At 37.4% G+C, this 23197-nt stretch overlaps 1 protein-coding gene across 2 annotated transcripts in view; it reads left to right on the top strand.

The window, feature by feature from the left end:
* The window catches only part of Sbf2 (SET binding factor 2), a 307253-nt gene that overhangs the window by 192247 nt on the left and 91809 nt on the right, over positions 1-23197 (top strand). For both annotated transcript variants that reach the window (XM_028768018.1, XM_028768017.1), the window contains exons 15-17: positions 331-440; positions 1956-2105; positions 21095-21163. In XM_028768018.1, coding sequence (XP_028623851.1) covers positions 331-440; positions 1956-2105; positions 21095-21163 — 329 coding nt within the window. The remainder of the gene's footprint in view (positions 1-330; positions 441-1955; positions 2106-21094; positions 21164-23197) is intronic.

The raw sequence follows: 23197 nt of genomic DNA, 5'->3' as shown, positions 1-23197 counted from the left end.
AGTCTCATGATAGTGGAGCTATTTCCTATTTTAGCTCTAATTCAGCATTCTGGGTGTATCTTGAACTTTCTTTCTTAGATATGTACATATTTGCAAGTGATATACTAGTTACCTTTTCATTGTTAGAAAATGTGAACTAAATTGTATACTCCAAGGGAAAAATTAAATTACTATAAAACTATTAGCATCACCAATATATAGCATTTTTTTCTCTTGTTACATGGCATTTGTTATTTTAATATTTTTCCAAGGATTTGAAAGATTAGCCTAGTCACTGCATAATTTATATACTTTTAATTTATTTGTGTTTTCTTTATATTCCTCCACTAGTTTCAATAATGGATAAAGTGATAACAGTTTTTAACAGTGCGCAGAGACTGGAAGTTGTTAGAAACTGCATCTCGTTCATATTTGAAAATAAAACTTTGGAGACTGAGAAGGTAATAAAACATTTTTTCTATTTATATTTTCCTTTTAGGGTTACATTTTGAAGTTATCAAGTGGCCTCTTATCTCTTTTGTCTCTTTAAGTAATTTTAATGACTTAAATGAGTAGTGTCTAAAATTTAAAACTGTAGATCAAATGTATGCCTACAAGAGATATTTTGTAGTCATTTAATACAAATTTTTGTTAAAAGAATTCCATATTATCCTTTTTAATTCTGTGTGTGTGTGTGTGTGTAGTATGTATAGTATGTGGTGTGTGTGTGTGTGTGTGTGTGTGTGTGTGTGTGTGTGTGTGTGTGCTGGTATCAGCAGAGGCCATGGCACAAGAAACCCCCAGAAGTGGGAGTTATACTGTGAAGAGTCACTTGATGTGGGTGCTGGGAACTGAACTTGTATCTTCTGCAAAAGCAGTACACAATCTTACCAGCTGAGCTGTCTCCCCAGCTACTTTCTCTCCAGTTTAAAAGCTTGATTCTTTAAAACTTTTTTCACATACTTTATTTTATATATAATTTCATTTTTTGCAAGGAATCTAATTAAATTGTGTAGTGAATACTAGAAACTAATACTAAAATTTAAATGTGCCTTTGGGTTTTTTTGCCTTCTTCAATGGATCATGCTGAACATGACATAGCCTTTTCTTGGTGACTCATGGTCACAGTTCTCAACATCTGCTACAAGGGGTTGGTAAATATGTACAGTTGCTTGCTACTTACTATATGACTAACCTGTCATCCCTCACTTTTTCATGTTGAGCATTTTGTTGGTTATTTGTTGGTTGGTTTTTGCCTTCAGCTTCTGCATGCTGCTTACTTCTTATTTTGGTTTGTTTTGGTTCATTTTGTTTTGGGGTTTTGGAGACAAGGTCTCACTGTGTAGTAGTCTACATTGATGTTGTGTTACTGATCCTCCTGCCTCAGCCCCTTTGAATACAGGTGTATGCCACCATACCAGGCTTTGCATGTTTATTTTATACCTGCTTCTAGTGTTGTTGTGCCCCATTGCTCTGATAATTTTCCTTAATTGCTTATTTGTACCTTTATTCTATACTTTTAGGTCTTTTCAAATTAAATAAGCTCTTTATTCCAAAATGCAAGTGAGCAGGTTTAGGTAGTAAATTAGGAAGCCATTTCTAGATGTTCTTACAATGAAAGCAACACTCTCATTAAAGATAACATCCAACAATGTCTAAATGTGTATAGCTTTGAGTCATGATCTAAGCAGCAGTCTATTTGGTCATTGAAGTTCTGTCAAGTCTGGGGAGGGAGGAGTGAATTTAATGCTTTCCCAGTCTGCATTGCAAGCTACTTGTATTTGTTTTTCTTGTTGTCTTATAAATGAACATATAATTACAAATCTGTTTTACAGTTGGTCTTAATAGTAAATTACCTATTCCCTAGGAATTCAATTCTGGTGACTTTGTTAAATACTTGACAGGACATCGTATTTGAATTTTCAGTGTGGTTGCTTGAAGATTCTTTTGGTCACTTGGAATTCTCTTGTTCTCAGACCCTTCCTGCTGCCTTGAGGGCCCTTAAAGGAAAAGCAGCAAGACAGTGTCTCACTGATGAACTGGGTTTGCATGTTCAGCAGAACCGGGCAATATTGGACCATCAACAGTTTGACTACATAATAAGGATGATGAATTGTACACTACAGGTAATCTTGAGTGATTTTGGATTATTCCCCTTTGCAAATAGCTTTTTTTCCAAAAGATATATTAATTACTGAAATAGCAGTGTCTTGAGGCTGCTATAGCTAAAGAAGAGCTGAGATCCGTTGAGTCACTTGCTCGTTATTAGCTGATGGAAATTCTCACTTCTTTGTTCTTTCCTTGTTTTGTATTGACAAGTACTATGTTACTATACTGATTTTGTAATATGAGCAATATCTTAAAGGCTTAGAGTCATATTTTACCAAATTCCATAGTTACATCTATTAATGTATTTTTTGGCTATTTTAATTTGTTTCTCATATCTACCACCCTTCCAGTGTTTTATTCCACCATAACCCCTTTCAAACCCTCAATACTAGGTAGAAGAGAAAGAAGGTTAGAGGGGAAAGGGAGTGTACATCTCTTTGGACTACTTCCTACTGATTTGGGAGTTCCTGGACAGCCAGGGCTATTCTGAGAAACCCTGTCTTGAAAAATGCAGAAGAGGAAGAGGAGGAAGAGGGGGGGAGTAAGAGGAGGTTGTGGTGGTCTAAAAAGAAATCTATTCTTGAAATTGAAGAAATGCATCAAGGTTACATCACATATAAACTATGCTGTTAATGTATAAATTAGAAACCCTGTCTTGAAAAGGGAGGAGGAGGAAGAAGAGAAGATAAAAGAAGAGGAAGAGGAGGAGGTGGTGGTGATCTAAAAAGAAATCTATTCTTGTAATTGAAGTCGAGGTTACATAACTTATGAACTATGCTGTTGATGTGTAAATTATAAACCCCTTAAGAAATGTTTGTAAACAATTGCCTTCAAAAGTAAAATGCCTTAGACTAATCAGGAAACCTAGTCAAGAAAGCAAAAGACTTCTGCAATGAAAACATTAAAACACTGAAGAAATTGAAGACACTAAAAGATGAATTCATGCTCATGAATTGATACTATGACAACAGCTGTCTTACCAAAAGCAATCTCAAGATTCAGTGTGATCCCTACCTAAATTCCTCCATTTTTCACATAAATAGAAAAAAAATCATAAAATTCATATAGAAGCACAGAAGATCCTGAACAGCCAAGACAATCCTGGGAAAAAATCAGTAATACTGGAGGTATTATCAGACCTGGTCTCAAGTTATACTGCAGAGCCATAGTGACAAAGCCACCATGGCTCTGGCCCAGAAACAGACGTGTATATAGTGGAGTAAGATAGCAGAACAAAATATAAATTCAGATACAGCCACCTGATTTTTCATAAATATACCAGAAATGCATGGGAGAAAAGGCTACCAGTTCAGTGAGTGATACTGGAAAAGCTGGATACCCACATGTCAAGAATGAAGGCATCAACCTATGAAAGATCTATTTAAAAAGGATTCTAGTTGCTTATAATCATATTAAGTATTTAACTGCTCTCATAAAGGCAAATAGATGTTTTCTCTCATTTGTGGTTCATAGATTTTACATAGATAACTCATATGATAGGAAATTAGGGCTGGGCAGTGGTGGCGCACGCCTTTAATCCCAGCACTTGGGAGGCAGAGGCAGGCAGATTTCTGAGTTTGAGGCCAGCCAAGTCTACAGAATGAGTTCCAGGACTGCCAGGGCTACACAGAGAAACCCTGTCTTGAAAAAACAAAAAAACAAAAAACAAAACAAAAAACCCAACAGGGGTCTTATAGAAAGGAAAGGGTCATGAAAAGAATATAGAATAATCTTGGGGAATATATTTAGCATACAATGTATACTTGTATGAAAAATTAAAATTAAAAAATAACAAAGTTTGTAAGATACTATATCACAAAAGAAATATGGCAATTTGTTACTCTCTAGTAAAGCTGCATGTGAATCATATTCTAGGACCCAGGTATTCCGTTAGATATATTCTTGCCTATATATAACAAGATATGTGCACAGAAATGTCTGTTGCAGCATTATTTAAAATAACAGGAAAGCTTGGGCTTGGAGGGATGATAGTACATATTGCTTATGTAGAGGACTGAAGTGGAGTTCCCAGCACCCACATCATGTTGCTCAAAACCACCTGTAACTCCAGCTTCAGAGATCCAGCCGGCGTTTCTGTATTCTGTAGGCACTTATACTCACATATGCACATAGCCTCCTACCAGACATTTAATTAAAAATAAAACAAATCTTAATAGGAAAATGAAACACATCAGTGATGGAATGGATATATCAATTTTGGTATTTTCTTTCTGTAGGTTATTATTTTACAGAGAAAATAAACAAATTACAGCTATAGGTAACAATATGGTTGAATCTTAAGATATTTTGTATAAGACAGCTCAATTACAGTATGGTTCACAAAAAAATCAAAAGCATATAATATCTAGAAATGTTCAACTTAGTGATATTAACATAGATGGTTAAGCCACGAAGAAAATCAAGATACGGCTGTAGGGATGGATGGAGATCAAGTGCAGTGTTAGAAAGCCACTAGCATGTAGAAGGCCCTGATTTATTTAATAGTTGTTTCTTTGAAAGACTATTCAACTCTTACGTAGAAATGCATCAATCTACATATGTACTGGTATAAAAACACTTACGTTATATATTAGAGGTAGGCAAAAGGTTGTTACATAAAGTAGATATGATGTAGTTTCTTCTTTATTTGTAATTACATATATGTGTACATATAGGTGATTATAAATCGGAAAAATATTACACTAAGTCCTATATAAGAGTATTTCTTTTATAATTAAAATTATTTTATAGAAAATATCTTAGTGTACCCTTATGAAAAGATTAAATCATACTGAATATTCCCCTCCCCAAAAAATCCCACATTTTTTGTTAATTTTTTATAGTAATTTTTTTCTTTTGAATTTTTTTCTATTTTTGTATTTTACAAAGACGCAGAATTGACAGGTCAAGATGTCCCAAAGCTCTAAAGTTACACAGTTCTACAACTTCCTAATAACTGACATTGAAGCACAAAAGCTGTGTTGAAAGTTTTTTTCTATTAGTATTTTCTATGCTATTTATGAACTTAAGTTTCAAAGCTTTAAGTTTCACATTTTAAGATTATGTTTTATAGTCTTATCTAAATTTAATCTTAATACATCTAATTAAGTGTTTTACTTATAGACCTATAGGAAGCTGGGTTACAATATTTTTTTCATTGAATACTCATCTTTCTAGAAAATAATAAGTACAGTCATAATTTTGGTTTTTTCAAATACACTTTACTTATATAACTACTTACATAAATCAGCATTTCAGATATATGTTAAGCATAGCCACTGTCCCAGTTAGGGTTTTCATTGCTGTGGCGAGACACCGTGATCAAGGCATATTTTCTTATAAAGGAAAACATTTAATTGGGGCTGGCTTATAGTTTCAGAGGTTTGGTCCATTATCATCATGGTGGAAAGCATGCCAGTGTGTAGGCAGACATGGTGCTAGGGAGCTCAGAGTTCTACATCTTATTCCACATACAGCAGGGAGAGAATGGGTATGACACTGGACATAGCTTGAGCTTGTATAAGAAGTCAAAGGCCATCGCCACAATGACACATTTCTTCCAACAAGACCACACCCATGCCAACAAGCCCACACCTCCTAAGAGTGTCAGTCCCTATAGACTAAGCATTTAAACACATGAGTCTATAAGGGCCATACCTATTCAAACTACTGTATTTCACTCCCCAGCCCCCATAGGCTTGTAGCCACAACATTATCCAAAATGTCTTTAGTCCAAACTTCAAAAGTTCCCATAGTCTATCAGTCTCAACAGTGTTTAAAAGTCCAAAGTTCAGAGTCTCTTCTGAGATTCATGCAATCTCTTAACTGTAATCACTTATAAAATCAAAAACAGACCACATACTTCCAACACGAAATGGCACAGGGTATACATTATCATTTCAAAACATAGAGAGGAGACCAAAGTGCAGAAATATAGGACCAAAGCAAGACTGAAAACTAGCTGAGCAAACTTCAGGTTCTGTATCTCCATGTATGATGTCAAGAAGCTCTTAAGATCTCCAACTCCTTTAGCTTTGTTGACTGCTACACACCTCTTCTTTTAGGCTGGTTCTGCTCCCTGATAGCAGCATTCCTTGGCAGGTATCCCATGGCTCTGGCATCTCTAACATCCTGGGGTCTCCAAGGCAATCCAGGCCTTACCTTCACAGCTTCACACCAAGACCTTTCACAGCTTCATACAATGATCCCTCCATACAGGGACACCCCTGCCAAATACCTGGCCTCAGTGACTTTTCTTAATCTCAAAGGAAGAGTCCATAACCCCTTTTATTTCAAGGCCTCCATGCAGGGACACCTCTGCCACACACCTGGCCTCATCAACTTTTCTTAGTCTCTGAGGGAGATTCCATAACCCCCTTTTTCTGTCCTTGACTCTAAAGCCAGAACCGCATGGCCAAAGCTGCCAAGTTCTGCTGCTTGCTAGGGCTGGAACATGGTCCTCTTGTTCAATTATATCTTTACCAGCTTTCTGCTTTCAATGACTTTCTTCACTGCCTAAGCTTGGCTATTCTGAAACCTACTGGTTCAAGACTAGGCTGGTGTTGAACTCAGATATATATATATGCCTCTGTTTTCTGTGTACTGGGATTAAAGGTGTGTATTACCACACCTGGACCTATACTTTTCTTTAATTCCTTTTTTAAAGATGGAAGCTTAGCTGAGTGGGATCTTGCCCTGAGTTACCACTCCCTTAATTCCATTTAATATCTTTAATCTGTTTATCTCTTTGAACACAGGATTTATTATATCCATTTGACTTCCTGTGCTCCTTTAATCCTTGAACCATACATACATTTTGTATTTTTGCTTGCTCTGTTTGCAAAAGACTCTCTTCATAGCAGGGAACTACAGGACAGAGTCTATACTAGGCTGTTTTGAGATTTCTTTTGCTAATGGAGTTAATCTAAATCTCTTCACCATAGCCTCAGGCAGACTCTTTGAACAAAAGCAAAAACCAGCCACATTCATCACCAAAATATCACAAGAACAGTGTCTAAGCAGCATACTAAAATTCTTCTTCTCTGAAATCTCTTGAGCCAGGCCCCCAGAGTTCAAACCATCAGCACTACTGTCTTCCATGTTCCTGCTAGCATAGCCTGTTAAGCTCCACTTAAAGCATTCCACTGCTTTCCTAATCCAAAATCCCAAAATGCACATTTCTCCAAACAAAAGCAAATCAGGCTTATCACAGTAATACCCGTCCCTGGTACGAATTTCTCTCTTAGTTAGGATTTCCATTGCTATGAAGAGACACCATGACCAAGGCAACTCTTATAAAGCAAAACATTTAATTAAGCTGGCTTACAGTTTCAGAGGTTTAGTCCATTATCATCATGCTGGGAAGCATGGCAAGATGCAGGCAGGCATTGTGCTAGAGGAGCTGAGAGTTGTACATCTTGATTCCCTGGCAGCAGGGAGAGATTGCTTGTTGCATTGGATATACCTTGGGCATGTATATGACAGTAAATCCCACCTCTGTAGTGACACACTTCCTCCAACTAGACCACCCCTACGATAATAAGGCTATAACCTCCTAAGAGTGTCATTCCGTATGGGCTAAGTATTCAAATACATGAGTCTGTAGGGGCCATGTCTATTCAAACCACCACAGTCCCTGTGTTCATCATGCTCCTACCATTGTTTGCCGTCATGGAAACATTATTTCTGGTTATAAGGGGGCCTACATGTACTGTCCTTGTTTGACTAGTTCTTTATTATAATTTGGGGTTAAATGGTGTTTCTTCTTGTTGAAACAGCATGCATAACGGGGCTGGATGTGACATTCAGAGTGCCCTTTACAAGAGCATAGAATTCAGTGGCAGGCCAAACATCTGTGTTGGTATTTTAAGAAAGAAACAATAACTAAATGAACTAAATTTTAGTTAGTGATTCAAACACTTAGTAATCTTTCTTTTCATGACCTAGAAATTAAGTCTCTTTCTTGCCCTCAAGGGAAAAACCGAAGGGAACATGAGTACTGCCAAACAACTACTTTGTTTATCAGGTTCTTTCAAAGCCAAGATAATTTTTTCACAGCACTGTTTTATACAGGGTATAATTACTTCCTACATTACATTTTATTTCAAAAGATGGATCATATTTTTCAAAATAAGGGTTACAAAAAAAATCACGACTTGAACCTCTATTAAAAAATTTTTTTATTATGTCTAGAACCTAGCTACTGTGTTTTAACAATAAATTTTGATTTGAAAACCCAGAAAACTCTACTTCTCTCATTATGTAAACTTCATTTATGAGGAACCCACTCATCAACACAGAGAAAAAACCTGAGAAAATTCCAAATAAACTGAAATCACAATTTTGATACACAGTTCATCTTAATGAAGTAGAGAAGAGCTCCAAATCTATTTCCCCTGTATTCTTAAGAAAAGAACAAGTAGAACAAACCAAGCACTAAACATCAACAGGTTTTAAAGTCTATTTTTAAAAGACTTATTGTTATGTTCATTAGTGTTTTGCCTACATGTATGTCTGTGTAAAGGTGCCAGATCCCCTGGATCTGGAGTTACAGATGGTGTGCTGCCATATGGACACTGGGAATTGAACCATGTCCTCGGGAAGAGATCCTCTTAACTTCTAAGCCATCTCTGCATCAGCCCCTGTATCAGAAGGTTTTGTGACCACACTTATACATTGGTCTCTTTAAGCCTTGGAGAGCTGGTTTTTTTGTTTTGTTTTTTTTTTGTTTTTTCGAGACAGGGTTTCTCTGTGTAGCCCTGGCTGTCCTGGAACTCACTCTGTAGACCAGGCTAGCCTCGAACTCTTGAACTCAGAAATCCGCCTGCCTCTGCCTCCCAAGTGCTGGGATTAAAGGCGTGCGCCACCACCGCCCGGCCAAAGATTTATTTATTTACTATATATGAGTACACTGTAGCTGTCTTCAGACACACTAGAAGAGGGCATCAGATCTCATTACAGATGATTGTGAGCCACCATGTGGTTGCTGGGATTTGAACTCAGAACCTCTGGAAGTGCAGTCAGTGCTCTTAACCACTGAGCCATCTCTCCAGCCCGGAGAGCTGGTTAAAGCTGGAAATTTTACATTGAAATAGAAGCACTGAAAATAAGAGGTAATCACCACTTAGGAACATGACTTCAGAAGAAGTAATTATATATCCTTTTTACACACACACACACACACACACACACACACACACTATGCTTAAACAATCAGGATTCCCAAGATCAAGTTCAATAAGAAATGAATTCACGGTTTTAAACTGTTCCAATACCATGGACATGATCCAGTATGAATTGATTTCAGCATAAACCAATGATAAATTTAGACCTCCCCCTAAGACTGTATTTACTTATCTAATATACATATATAATAGTTGAGCTACAAAGTAAAATATCAATTATAAAAATAATAAGAAACTGACAAGAATTACTAGGTAAATTTAAATTATATAGTCATAAAGACACAAGGGATGTGGAAGAATTAGTGTTATTAAGATATTAGTTATCAGTCTATAAATGACATATATTAAATGCAGTTAGCAAACTGATTCTTACATTTCTGTGGAAGTACTGCAGACTTAGGATGGCACCCTCAATAAAAGAACAAAATCAGAGGATTTAAAAATATCAACATAGGTTAATGAAGACGCGTTGACATAAGGCATCAATGACTAGTTCGGTGGGAAAGAAGAATTAGAAGTAGAATCATTTATGTCACTTTTCACAAAAGCATTGAAAATGGTGCAATAAGGAGATGAATGGTTTCATTTCCTTTCTTTTTTAAAGATTTATTTATTTTATGTATATGAGTGCACTGTCACTGTCTTCAACATATCAGAAGAGGGCATCAGATCCCATTACAGATGGTTGTGAGCCACCATATGGTTGCTGGGAATTGAACTCAGGACCTCTGGAAGAGCAGTCAGTGCTCTTAACCACTGAGCCATCTCTCCAGCCCAGGTTTTCATTTCTTTACACATAGTATTGGAATAACTACATTTCAGTATGAATACTAACTATATAACATAAAATAAGGATTGATTTGAGGTAGAGCATTGACATAAAATATAGAGATATAAAATTTTGATTAGTTGCTTGATTTTATTTTTTTACATAAATTCTTTTTAAAATTGGCCACCTGACTTCAAACTCACAATCTTTCTGAACATGTGAGACTACCAGTGTGTACCACTGCATGTACCTCAGAAAGGAAGAAGTGTTGGGGGCAGGATAAAAGCTCCATAGGGCAACTAAGCAAAATCAGCCATGCATGGTGGTGTACATCTATAAACTCAGCACCACTGTTTATGTGAGGGACCATCAAGAGACACTCTGTAATACTTCCCATTTTAATTTTGTGGAGCAGCTTTCTCCTGCCCTGTTTTGGGTTGTATTGGGTATTGAAATAGGCTTTCCCGCAGAGCGTAAATTTGCCTTGAGGTTGGCATCTCCCTGCCCCAGCCTGCCAAGTGCTGAGGTTGTTAAAAGCTTCTTACTAAATTCCTTTACCTCTTTCTCTTTTCATTCTCCCTTTAGTTCTAGCTGCCCTTTCTCTGCCCTTGCCCTCTATTGTCCTCACTTTCTACTTGGATTTTACCTCTGTCTCTAGAATACTAATTGTTCCTTTTAACTGTTCTGCTTGTCTTCCTTACATCCCTACCCTTAGCAGTTGACATTTCAGTGCATACTGTATTCTTATTCCTCTACTCCCTAAAGTGTATTGGAGTTGAGGGGCTGATTGTTTCTAATTAGCTATTCTCATGTTGTCATCTTGAGCCTATCTATAACCTGTGTTTGCTTCTGAGTTACTATTCTACTCTCAGAGTTGAACTGGAGAGTAAGTATAATGTCCTGAACTTGTGGAACAAATGCTCATTTACTGGGCTACAGACCCCCAGCCCTGTAAGAAAGAACGGTGTCTAATCACTATTGTGACCTAGTCACATTTAAAACATTACAAATACTTCAACTTAAAGAAAATGGACGTGTTTTGTTGTTGTTGTTGTTGTTGTAGTTATTGTTGTTAAAAAAAATCAACCATATACCAAATCCAGCATGTGCAGGTTTTGGTGCAAAAACACAAGAAATTTTTTTAAAAAGGCAATATGACTTTTTGAAAACTTACCAATTCCATGGTAATGGATTTCTGTGATAGTGAACTAGATGAAGTCTTAGACAAACAATTCAAAAGGATTATTGTAAGAATAACTAATGAAGCAAAGAGAACACAAATAAACTTCTATACAAATTTTTAAAAAATGGAAACAACTGAATGAAATAAAGATACAGAATATAGAATAAGAATTCAGTAAATTGAAACACTGAAAAAAATTAAGTTTTGGAGATGAAAAGTTCAAAAATCAAATAATACAGTGGAAATACCAGTAAAATGGATCAAGTAAAAGGCCAACTATCAGAGCTTGCAGTCAAGTGCGATGATAAATCTTCTCTGTTAACTCTAAGATGTAGAGTTACCTGTTAGAGGAGACTCTGGGCATGCCTGTGGAGGTTATTGTGCTTAGGCTAATAGAGAAAGGGAAGATTAACCTGCTGTGGGTGGCACCATTCCCTGAGTCTGGGATTCTGGGCTATATAAAGAGGAGAAAGTGAGGTGAGCACAAGCATTCATTCTTTTCTTCCTGACTGAGGATGCAGTGGAACCAGTTGCATCAACCTCCTCCTTCCTTACCTTCCCCACCATGAATGCATGGTTGAATGAATAGAAAAAAAGTCTCCTGGATTTGATCTGCCCAGGCTCTTTATTCTGGAACTCAGCCCTGTTAGAGAGGGTTTGTGTAAAAGTAGGCTTTACAGTTTGAGGGATGATTTTTCTATCAATAATGCATCAAAATTTGTTCTGCCAAGATTTTGACCATTGCCATGACCTCTTGAGACATATCTCTTTAGAGATGAAGTAATTTATTTTAAGGATGCTCTTTCCTAATGTGGACTGTCATGAGTACATATTGAGCCTAACATTGTGTTCTATAAACTTCATGCAACTGGCTTCTAGAATCCACCCTTGTAACCAGAGTGTTTGCAGGAGATATCTGCCTGAGTTCCCATCCTGAATAAACTTTTCATTGAGCCAGTTGAAATCAGAAATGGTTTCGACAAAGGATTTAGGACATTATGTAACAAAAGTTATTAGAGATAACCTATTTCTAGCTGAAGAATGGGTCTACAAAGAGGAGATGGTTGTGTCAAGCTAGCAGTATCATAGTAACCTGCCAGGGATAAGAATGGAGATCATGGGACTGGAGAGATGGCTCAGTGGTTAATAGCACTGGCTGCTCTTCCAGAGGTCCTGAGTTCAGTTCCCAGCAACCACATGGTGGCTCACAACCACCTATAATGAGATCTGATGCCATACACACATATAAAATAAATTAATCTAAAAAAAAAAAAAAGAATGGAGATCATAATGGCCAGACCGATGCTTTTTCCAATATTCTAGACAGAGTGCCTTTATTTGGTAATAATGTTTGATCTTTGAATGATTATATATTAATCATTCTCTATTACTGTGACAAAGTACTTGAGAAAACTTAAAGGATAAAAGATATATTTGGCTCCCAGTTTTAAAGTTTCAGTCTTTGGTTAGCTTGTTCTGTTGTTGCTGAGCTTTACTGGGCAGATCATCATGAGACAGGGAATAGCAGAGCAGAGTTGCTCATCTCATTCACTGTGGCCAGAAAACAGAGCAAGAGGAAGGAGCCAGACAATACACTTAGCTAATACACTCAGAAGTCATACCCCTAATGGCGTCCGCTAGCCAGACCCACTACCTCCTGTGGTCTAGTCAGCTGTAAGTGAAGTTCAAGCCCTCCTGGTCCAATTGTTTTCAAAGCTGGCGTCCAGGCAGTTATCCTGTGAGCCTTTGTGGATAATTTTAGGCTCAAACCACTCTATCAAACAGTTCTATTTCTTTAGATTTAAAGAAAAAGATGTGTAAGTAGATAATCTTAATTTTGTAATCTTTGTTAAAATTTAGTGTCATTTTTAATGAGAAATATGTATATAAAAACAGAAGTACACTATAGCAATAGCTTAAAATATTAATGTGTGCTTAAGAATACTGTCTTTATATATCTATTCTTATATATAAATATTAGATAATATATATTTGCTTATCATTTGTAGACTTTGTATATTTTTAAAACATGGCAACTAAAACCACATGTAAAACAAAACCTAGTAACTGAAGGTATAAATTATTTTTTAATGAGAAATGTGAAAGAAGAACATACACATTAGTAATATAGCACACAATGGAAAATGGTTCACAGCCATCTATAACATCTCTACCTGCACTAAAGACAGACTATTTAACAACAAAAAATTAATTTCACAGTATGTTGTTCCAAAATATAAAATAAATTCAGTAGTATTTTCCTTAGAACTCTGAAAACATAGAGTCATCCTACACTTTTTAATTTTTTTAAACTAGATTCTTATAAATTGTTGATAATATACCTTTTTGGTAAACAACTTCTATAACTGATTTAGTGTTTGAAATTTCACCAAGACATAGTTTGGGGTGGGTCTTTTTCTTTTGTTCTGCACAACATTCCCTGGGCTCTTTGCGTCTCATCACTGACGCTTGCCCAGTGACCTCATTTACTTCCTCCCATCTGCCTTCTCCACTCTCTACTTCTAGATTCTTGTAAGCATATTGTAGAAGCTTTGATTTTCTTTTTTAATTCCTCAATATAGAGATAAAAGAATATCATAATAAAATAGATATTGCTTCTAATCATCCATTTTTCTTTTAATTTTCAATTACCACTTCATAGATATGATGTAATCTGAAGCTCTCTTGAGTAGACTTGTACTGGAATGTTTTTTCTTCTACCTGGATTGTATGTGTTCTCATATGCCATTTTTAGATTCCATTCAATACTCGATTGAATTTAAGAAACAAGAGAATACAAAAACATAGATATAAAGCAAAAATTACTGAAATAAGACTACTTAGCATCAAGTATTCACTCTACCCTCCATAGCTGTGTAGATCTCAGCAAATATAATCACTAGAGGTTCCATTCCTTTACCAACAAAGTGAACATAATTACAGCATATAGAAAATAGAAATATTATCAGTATTCAATGAAATACATTTAGAATTAGAATACCTATGATACCTAGAGACAGTCACTAGATATTGACTATTATTTCCATATGCTAGGCATAGTGCTCTTATTTTCAAGGCAACTAAAATTGTTTTTAAAACAGACTTGATCCATTCACTCAAAGGTCTTAAAACTTGATATATTTGTCAAGCCTAACATCCATCTTCTGTCTCTAATTAGTGTCAGGGTACACATAAGTATATGTAGCATTTAAACTGTGATACACCCTCTATGGTTTTATAACCTTATTTAGCATTAAACATAATGAAGGTCCAGTGAGATGGCTCAGAGGATAAAGATGCCTGCCACTCAGGCCTGATGTCCTGGCTTCCATACCTATATTCCATGTAAACTAAGGTGAGAATCAACTCCAGAGTTGTCCTCCAACCCCACCTGCACATCAAAGAGCACATTAGAAACACTCATAACCTGATTAAATATGTGTGTCTGTGCAGTGAAAACTTATGGAGACTTTGGAAAGTCAGTTGTGTTAGACAGTGTTTTGCTGAGGCAAACACATGAAAGAGTATTTTCCTGAAGTGAACGCAGGTGAAAGGATGTTTTGATAAAGCAAACATGTGAAAGGACACATGATGAAAAATTGTTTGCTAATGACACACATGTATTGGTTCACCTTACATGCATAGCTGAGCTCCGTTTGCCATGACTCCATAGAGAGAAACACACCAAAAAACTTCTGGTGGTGTTCTGGCAGCTTCTTGATTCTGCAGACTTGGGCCAATTAGCAGAGTGCTGAGGCAAGACACTTGGAAGACATGTGATATTTGGAGAGAGTATAAACAAGACTCAACAGACAGTGACTGGGGCTTGTTTGCATAGCTAGCTTTGCAGCACTTTGTTGGTCTTCACTGAGAGAGGCATGGCAGAGAACTTCCCCTGGTGTCCAGACTGGTCCTAGTCCCCCCCGCTGCTGACTCATGCTGATTAGACTGAGACCTGGCTGTTTCTTCTTGGTCATGCCACCGATGCTGATTCATGTTTGCTATCCCAACTCTACTGAACTGGACTGCTACTATTTTTGTGAAGTGTTTGTGAGTGGATAGAGTTGCCACTGCTGACTCCTGTTAACTGAACTGCTGATTTCCTGATAGCACAGAAGGGATTTGTACCAAAGAAGAATTTCTAAGCAGGTCCACTTTCTCTGTGTCCTAATAACCTTTCTTTTCCACTGCCTCTGGTAGGTGTTGGGCTAGAAGGGAAGTTAAAGCACTTCAGAACCATTTTTAAAATTAGGGTTGAGAAAAATTTAAGACTACATGTGTGTGTGTGAATGTGTGACTGAAGCTGAAACCATAGTGAAATGTATTGTCAGCTTTTTTTTTCTTAACATTGTACTTGAAGAGCTGTAAGGATAGGTATATAAAAGTGCTACAGGGTTGAGGGTAGTGTGAGTAAATGACAAAGCAAATAATGAACCCTTTCCCTCGGATGTTGTTATGGTGGGAATGAGTATAGTGTGCAATAGAGTGAATAAAGCTGGCCCCCTAGGGCTACAGCTCATAGCAGGGGAGCTGGAGTGGTTGTTGGTTGAGATGGGTCCACATCACCTCACGAGTCTACCATGACAGGTTTACAAGCCCGGCAGGAGAGTCTAGTTATAATTTTGTAATAGTCAGATCATAAGTGAGACTTCAGGAGAATATTGTCATATAAAGAGGTGGTTTGGCTTTAGTTCCTGTGTAGAAGATGCAAATATTTTCAAGACTTAGGACAATTCACTGCTATTTTTTCCTTTTATTTATTTTAATTTTTTTTTTAAAGATTTATTTATTTTATGAATGTGAGTACACAGTTGCTGTGATCAGATACACCAGAAGAGGGCATCAGACCCCATTACGGATGGTTGTGAGCCACCATGTGGTTGCTGGGAATTGAACTCAGGACCTCTGGAAGAGCAGTCAGTGCTCTTAACCGCTGAGCCATCTCTCCAGCCCTTATTTTAATTTTTTTATTACTTTTTTTTTTTTTTTTTTTTACAATCCAGTCATTGCTCCCCTCCTGGTCTGCCTTCCCACAGTTCCTCATCCCATTCCTCCTCCCCTCTGCCCCACCCACCCAATCCCCCACCCTGTCTCCAAGAGGATGTCCCCAACCCCCACCTCACCAGACCTCCCCCATTCCCTGAGGCCTTAAGTCTATCCAGGGTTAGGCGCATCTTCTCCCACTGAGGCCAGACATGGCAGTCTCCTGCTATATATGTGTCAGGGGCCTCATATCAGCTAGTGTATGTTGCCTGGTTGGTAGCTCAGTGTCTGAGAGATCTCGGGGGTCCAGGTTAGTTGAGACTGCTGATCTTCTTATGAGATCACCCTCCTCCTCAGTTTCTTCCAGCCTTTCTCTAATTCAATCACAGGGGTCCCTAGCTTCAATCCAGTGATTAGGTGTAAGTATCTGCATATGTCTCAGTCAGCTGCTTGTTGGGCCTCTCAGAGAACAGCCATGCTAGGCTCCTGTCTGTAAGTACACCATAGCATCTTCACTGGACCTCCTTTCCCTCAATCTCTTCTCCGTTTTTGTCCCTGCAGTTCTTACAGACAGGAACAATTCTGGGTCAGAGTTTTGACTGTGGGATGGCAACCCCGTTCCTCCACTTGATGCCCTGTCTTTCTGCTGGAGGTGGACTCTACCAGTTCCCTCTCCCCACTGTTGGGCATTTCATCTAAGGTCCCAGAATTGTTCCAGTTTAAAAGAACTTCAGGGACAAAAATGGAGAAGAGACTGAGGGAAAGGTGGTCCAATCACCAGACCAACTTGGGATCCATCTTCTCAAGGGAAGGCTCCAAAACTACTGATGTGCTCCCCCCAATACCCGATCATATAATTCACAGCTATTTTATATTTCATTTTTCCTAATCTACCTAGTATAAGTTCTATAGTTAGGTCCATTAATGTACAGTACCTTTGATTCTCATTTTTTTAATGTTTAAATATAACAATTTTAAGAGATTCCAAAGTTTTGTGAAATAGGACTGTTGGCCAAAACAGTTCAAAAGTATGCATGTTAAAAGTATTATGTACTTACAGATAAATGGTAATTAAGATTACAGGGCTCACTTTCCAATTGTAGCAGGATAATTAAAGGTAAATTACATTTCAAAGTTGAGAATAAAGCATATATAAGTGTTCTAGCCCTTGCAAGTTCATAAATTGCCTGGTACATTTATAACTACAAGGCTATTATGTTGCCAAAACACAGGAGACTCCAGAATGTGCTTTTGGGAACTGATCCCCAGTAGATAACTGCACTGTTCTGGAATGCAATTGCTGTGTCAATAGCTGTATCCTTATTGTTTTAGAGGTTTTCCATCTTTACCCTAATTAATGTCTCTAACGTGATTTGCAAAGAATTTCATATTTATATTTTGCAATCAGTGTTTGACTGGCAAACAGTTTTTAGACATTCACTACAATGTGTAAACATTTTGTAAAATAATAAATAGCTCTTTCTAATCTAAATGTTTTATGGTTGCTGAGCCTCTGCTAATTGGTCATGGATTAAAATCCCCCTGTTCTTTAATTTTTTTTAATTTGTGGGAAGTTTTTATAAATGAATGTGTAGAGCTTCATATCACAGCTGTTGTCATTTAAAGTTTGGACAGCATCATTACAAATGAAGCCCTGCTGTGAAGTCAAAGTCAAAAGGCATCTTGGCATTCCAACCATTTCCTTGGGAGAAGATTACAGCTCAAGTCTGTTGAACTTTATTGCCTTGGGCCTCATGACGATCTTCAGAAACATGCAAAGCATTTCTGTTAAAGAAATTCAGATGTGCTGGGACATAGATGACATTCTTGAACATAGCAGTGTCCTAAGGGGGTAAAGAATAGTCAAGCAGGAAAAGATAAACAGTTTTTGCTGTGTTCCTGGATTATTTTATAAGATTTATGAAAACGATGGAGGCCTACATGATACCATGTAGGAAAAAGGTGCAGGGTTTTTCTATGTGGCCTGACCATATTTTAAGATAAAATCTAAACATGATTCCAACATAATGAGTTAGCTTAAAAATCATCTTCCTATTTGTGTGGGGCAGATGCTAGGGTACAAGGCCCTATGAATGAATGCAAGGCAAGCATTAAAGTCGTCTTTCATTCAATTGATTTTATTATTCACATTGATTGATTGTCTCTCTTCTTTTCCCCTCCTATATCCTGGCATGTGTGTGCCTGAAACAAAGACATAACTAAAATAGTTCTAGCACTTAACCTCTTTTATAGCTGAAACTCTTTTTAATCTAAAGCCAAAGATCATTTGGTCTAGTTTAATATCAATACAACAGGTATCCAGATCCCAGCACAATCCTCATAGAGACAGCATAAAACAACATGGCAGCCCTCGTGTCTTTGCCTTTTTATTTCTGGATCTTCATGTGTTGGGGAGAGGGGGTTGAAGCTAGGATCCATATCTGAGAGAACACTATTTGTGCTATTTGTTTCTCTGCATCTGTGTTACCTCGCTTAATATTTTTCAGTTCTATCCGTTTTCTTGCAGATTTCACAGTTTTATTTTTCTTCATGGCCAAATTTTGTGTGTGTGTGTGTGTGTGTGTGTGTGTGTGTGTGTGTGTGTAAGAGAGAGAGACAGAGAGAGAGAGAAGAGAGAGAGAGAGAGAGAGAGAGAGAGAGAGAGAGAGACCATTTTAAGTTGATTTCTTTTCCTTTTGACAACAGAGTAGTGATAAATTTGCAAGTGTATGTGGGTATGGAATACTTTGGGTATAGGCCTAGGAGTAATAAATGTAGCTAGGTCTTAATGATAGTTTTTTAGTTTTGTTTTGAGAAACCTCTACACTGATTTCCATAGTAGTTTACTAGTTTACCCTCTCACAATCAGTTAATAATGGTGCCTCTTTCCCCACATCCTTTCCAGGATCTTTTCCAACATTTGTTATTTACTTAAAATGATAATAGCCATTTTAACTGGGATGAGATGGAATCTCAAGTTTTAATTTGCATTTTTCTGATGGCTGTGGAAGCTGAATACTTGTTAAAATACTTCATTTGTTTGTTTGTTTTATCTACATGTATGTCTGAACGTCAGAAGAAGGTATTGGATTCCATGTGACTACAGTTATAGCCAATTGTAAGCCTCCATGTGAGTGCTGGGACTTAAACTCAGAACCTCTAGAAGAGCAGCCAGTGCTCTTAACTGCTGAGCCATCTCTCCAGCCCCTACTCCATGCCCCCAATGTCTTAACCCATCATTTGTAAACTGTTCTCATCTTTGCTCTGTTTATTGATTGAGAGTTTGATTTTGGTATTTTAATTTTTCTGGTTACCTATACAGTCTAAATATGAACCTTCTGTCTGAAATAAAGCTGGAAAAACCTTTCTACTGTTCTGTGAACCATCTGTTCATTTTGCTGATAGTTTCCTTTCCCATATAAAGCTTCTAAATTTTCATGCAATCTATTTTTCAATTCTTGTACTTATTTTCTTTGCTACTGCTCTATTAAACACTTCTTGTTGTTGTTTTTACTTTATGTGAATGACTGTTTTGCCAGCATGTATGCATGTGTACCATGTGGGTACCTGTACCTACAGAGGCCATAAGAGGGCATCAGATACCCTAGAGCCCTGTAACTATACTAGTTAGTATAACTGTACAGACTTCTATTTATATAATGGCTCAAGGTCCATCCATGTTACAGCATATATCAGAAGTATCTTACTTTTTAAGACAGAATAATATTCTATTTTGCGTATACATATATATACCACATGTGCATATCATATGTGTATATATAAATACCAGTGCTATCTATCAGTTCTTTTTTCTAAAAGATGTACTTATTTTTATTTGGTGTGTGTTTTGCCTGCGTGTATCTTAAGTTTACCAAATCTATTCAGTGGTGGAGGAGGACAGAAGAGGATATTGGATTAGCTGTAACTAGAGTTACAGATAGCTGTGAGCCACATGTGGGGGCTGGGAACCAAACCCAGGACTATTAACCACTGTGAGCTATCTCTCCAGCTCCAGTTCTTGTCTTGGTTCTTTGAGTTCATATCAAGATGTAAATAAACTAGAGCATACAGTAATTGCATATACATACATACATACAGACAGACAGACAGACAGACAGACAGACAGACAGACATTTTTATCTATTTGCTCTGCTTTTAAATCCAATATAGTAGTTCTGTTCTCCTTTTACCTGCCATATTTTTCTTCAGCAGTGGCACTATTTTATCTTTCCAGTAAGAGGAAACTGTTCCCAACAACACAGTTTCAGCTCTTTTAAAAGAAAGAAAATGATACTTTTAATCAGTTGTAAAATACACCCCAATATGAAAAAATAGTAAAGCATGTGGGGAAAATAGACTTAGTGAAACATATTGGGTATATTGAAAATCCCCTCTAAAAGTCTCTGTACATGAGAACACCTTTTACCTCAGACTCAAGGTACATTACTCAAGGTAAAATATAGCTGCTCACCAGTAAAACATAACAGTAATATCCTTCCCAGGGCATTTATACTTTGTTTTTAAAGATTTATTTATTTATTATATATGAATACACTGTAGCTGTCTTCAGACACACCAGAAGAGGGCATCAGATCTCATTACAGATGGTTGTGAGCCACCATGTGGTTGCTGGGATTTGAACTCAGGACCTCTGGAAGAGCAGTCAGTACTCTTAACCACTGAGCCATCTCTCCAGCCCTATACTTTGTTTTTAAATGAGTGTGCTTTAGAAACAATATTTTTCCCTGGATTTACCCAACTATGCCTTAATGACAACTTGGAATAAAGAAAAAATTTCACAGGACAGTAATGCAAACCTGGTGTGTCATATATTTGTGATTCTGATAAATATCCAAATGAGGTTCATTTGCCTTTGTTTTCTTTAAGGATTGTTCAAGTTTAGAAGAGTATAACATTGCTGCAGCATTACTCCCCCTGACCAGTGCTTTCTATAGGGTAAGTGTATTCTGTTTGATTTTTTCATGGCATTATGTGACTCTGTCCCCTTTTTATACTAAGGACACACCTGTAATTATATTTACTGTAGCATTTATCACATTCCATGTATAGGAAGTGTAACACCAAACACCAAATCATTATCATCTTTGAGTCCACTACCCGACCATTCCAGCCAGTTTTACTTTCCTTACAGTACCTGAAACTCTGTATTCCAGATCAGTTTATGGGTGGGTTCACCCTGTTACAGAAAGTACACCCTGTGAGGCTAGGATGTTATTAGTAAACACTTAGTGAATTAATGACATCCATAGTAACAGAGCATAGAATTTACTGTCAACTTTCTGGACTGTTCAAGATGAATTTTATACTTCATTATAGCTATTGTTGCTGCCATCATATAAAATACTAGCTCTTTCTATGACACTTTGTTTTGCATGCTCATGTATGTGTAGGGTTAGGTAAGTAAGCAAGTGAGCTTGTGCCATGGTATGCAGAGGACAGTTTGCAGAGGTTGAATCTCTATCCTTCCACCATGTTAGTTCTGAGGGTTGAACTCAGGTTGTAAGGCTTGGGGGCAGGCACCTTTACCTACTGAGCCATCTTGCCAACCCTACTTACTATAGCAAACAAATCTATCTAGCTGTCTTTATTATTTCTTTTTTGTAAAGATCTACATTCTGAATAAAATAAGCAATAGAACCAGACTGTGGCAACATCTGACTTACTACTGAGCTGTCTGCACAGTCAACTTCAGGAGGCAGCAAGTTAACAAGGTAGTTATCAAGGTTCCAGTAGGGACCAGAAGCTATATCAGTCGTTTGAAAAGGGAAAGTTGGGTGGTTTTGGTTTTGATTCTGGTTAGGGGTTAGCTGAGGCAAGATCTATGTATTATGTACCCTATCTAACCTGAAACTAGCTATGTAGACCAGGCTGGTCTCAAACTCATGAGATCTTCCTGCTTCTGCCTACCGAGTTCTGGTATTAAAGACATACACGACTATACCTAGCTCAAGGAAGTTATGATGCAAGGAACTATTAATAATTAATTACTGAAATAAAGAGAATTCTAAAGTATGCAGGAATAGAATACAAGGAGCAGCTACTAATTCTAGGGATAAGTCTTTTTTTTTTTTTTTTTTTTTGGTTTTTCGAGACAGGGTTTCTCTTTATAGTCCGGGCTGTCCTGGAACTCACTCTGTAGACCAGGCTGGCCTCGAACTCAGAAATCCACCTGCCTCTGCCTCCCAAGTGCTGGGATTAAAGGCGTGCGCCACCACCGCCCGGCGGGATAAGTCTTAATACCCAATAAAGAAATAAACTTGGAAGAGGACTTCTCAGACAGTCTTGTTAGAGAGATACTGCTGTGGTCACTGGCAGCATAACATGCAGCCAACAAGCCGACAACTGGAAACTACCCGCTGAAGTGCTGGCAAGACTTGCTTGGATTCCTCTGCACCTTGGCTAGTGGCTTTCTGTATTAATCACCGTCTGCTGCAAGTAGCAGCAGGTGAGAGATGCATTGATTTATGATACAGCAGTCATCAGGAGTCTGTTAATACTGTGTCTGTTTAGTAGAATAATGGTAGTAGGTTCCCGCTATAGCCTATGACTTGTCTAGCCACAGGTTATTGGTCCTATAATGTTGCCAGTTATGAATTTCATCTCATGGGACACTAATTCTAATCAGAAAGTAGTTGGTTACTTCCTTTTTAAAAATATTTTTAATAAGTCCTTTTTTCCCCTCAATGTAATAAAACTTTACTGGGGTGCTGGAGAGAAGGGTCAGTAGTTAAGAGCACTGGCTGATCTTCCAAAGAACCTGAGTTCAAATCCCAGCAGCCACATAGCAGTTCACAGCTGTCTTTAACTCCAGTTCCAGGGGATCTGATATTCTCTCACACACAACAGACAGACATGCAAGCAAAACACCAATGCATGTTTTTAAAAAAAAAATAGATTCTTTAAAAAAAATAAATAAAACTTTACTCCAGGCTGGAGAAATAGCTCAGCGGTTAAGAGAACTGACTGCTC

Source organism: Grammomys surdaster, unplaced genomic scaffold, assembly GCF_004785775.1.
Source record: "Grammomys surdaster isolate TR1022 unplaced genomic scaffold, NIH_TR_1.0 184, whole genome shotgun sequence".
NCBI lineage: Eukaryota > Metazoa > Chordata > Mammalia > Rodentia > Muridae > Grammomys > Grammomys surdaster.
This window is presented reverse-complemented; position numbering and strand designations above follow the sequence as displayed.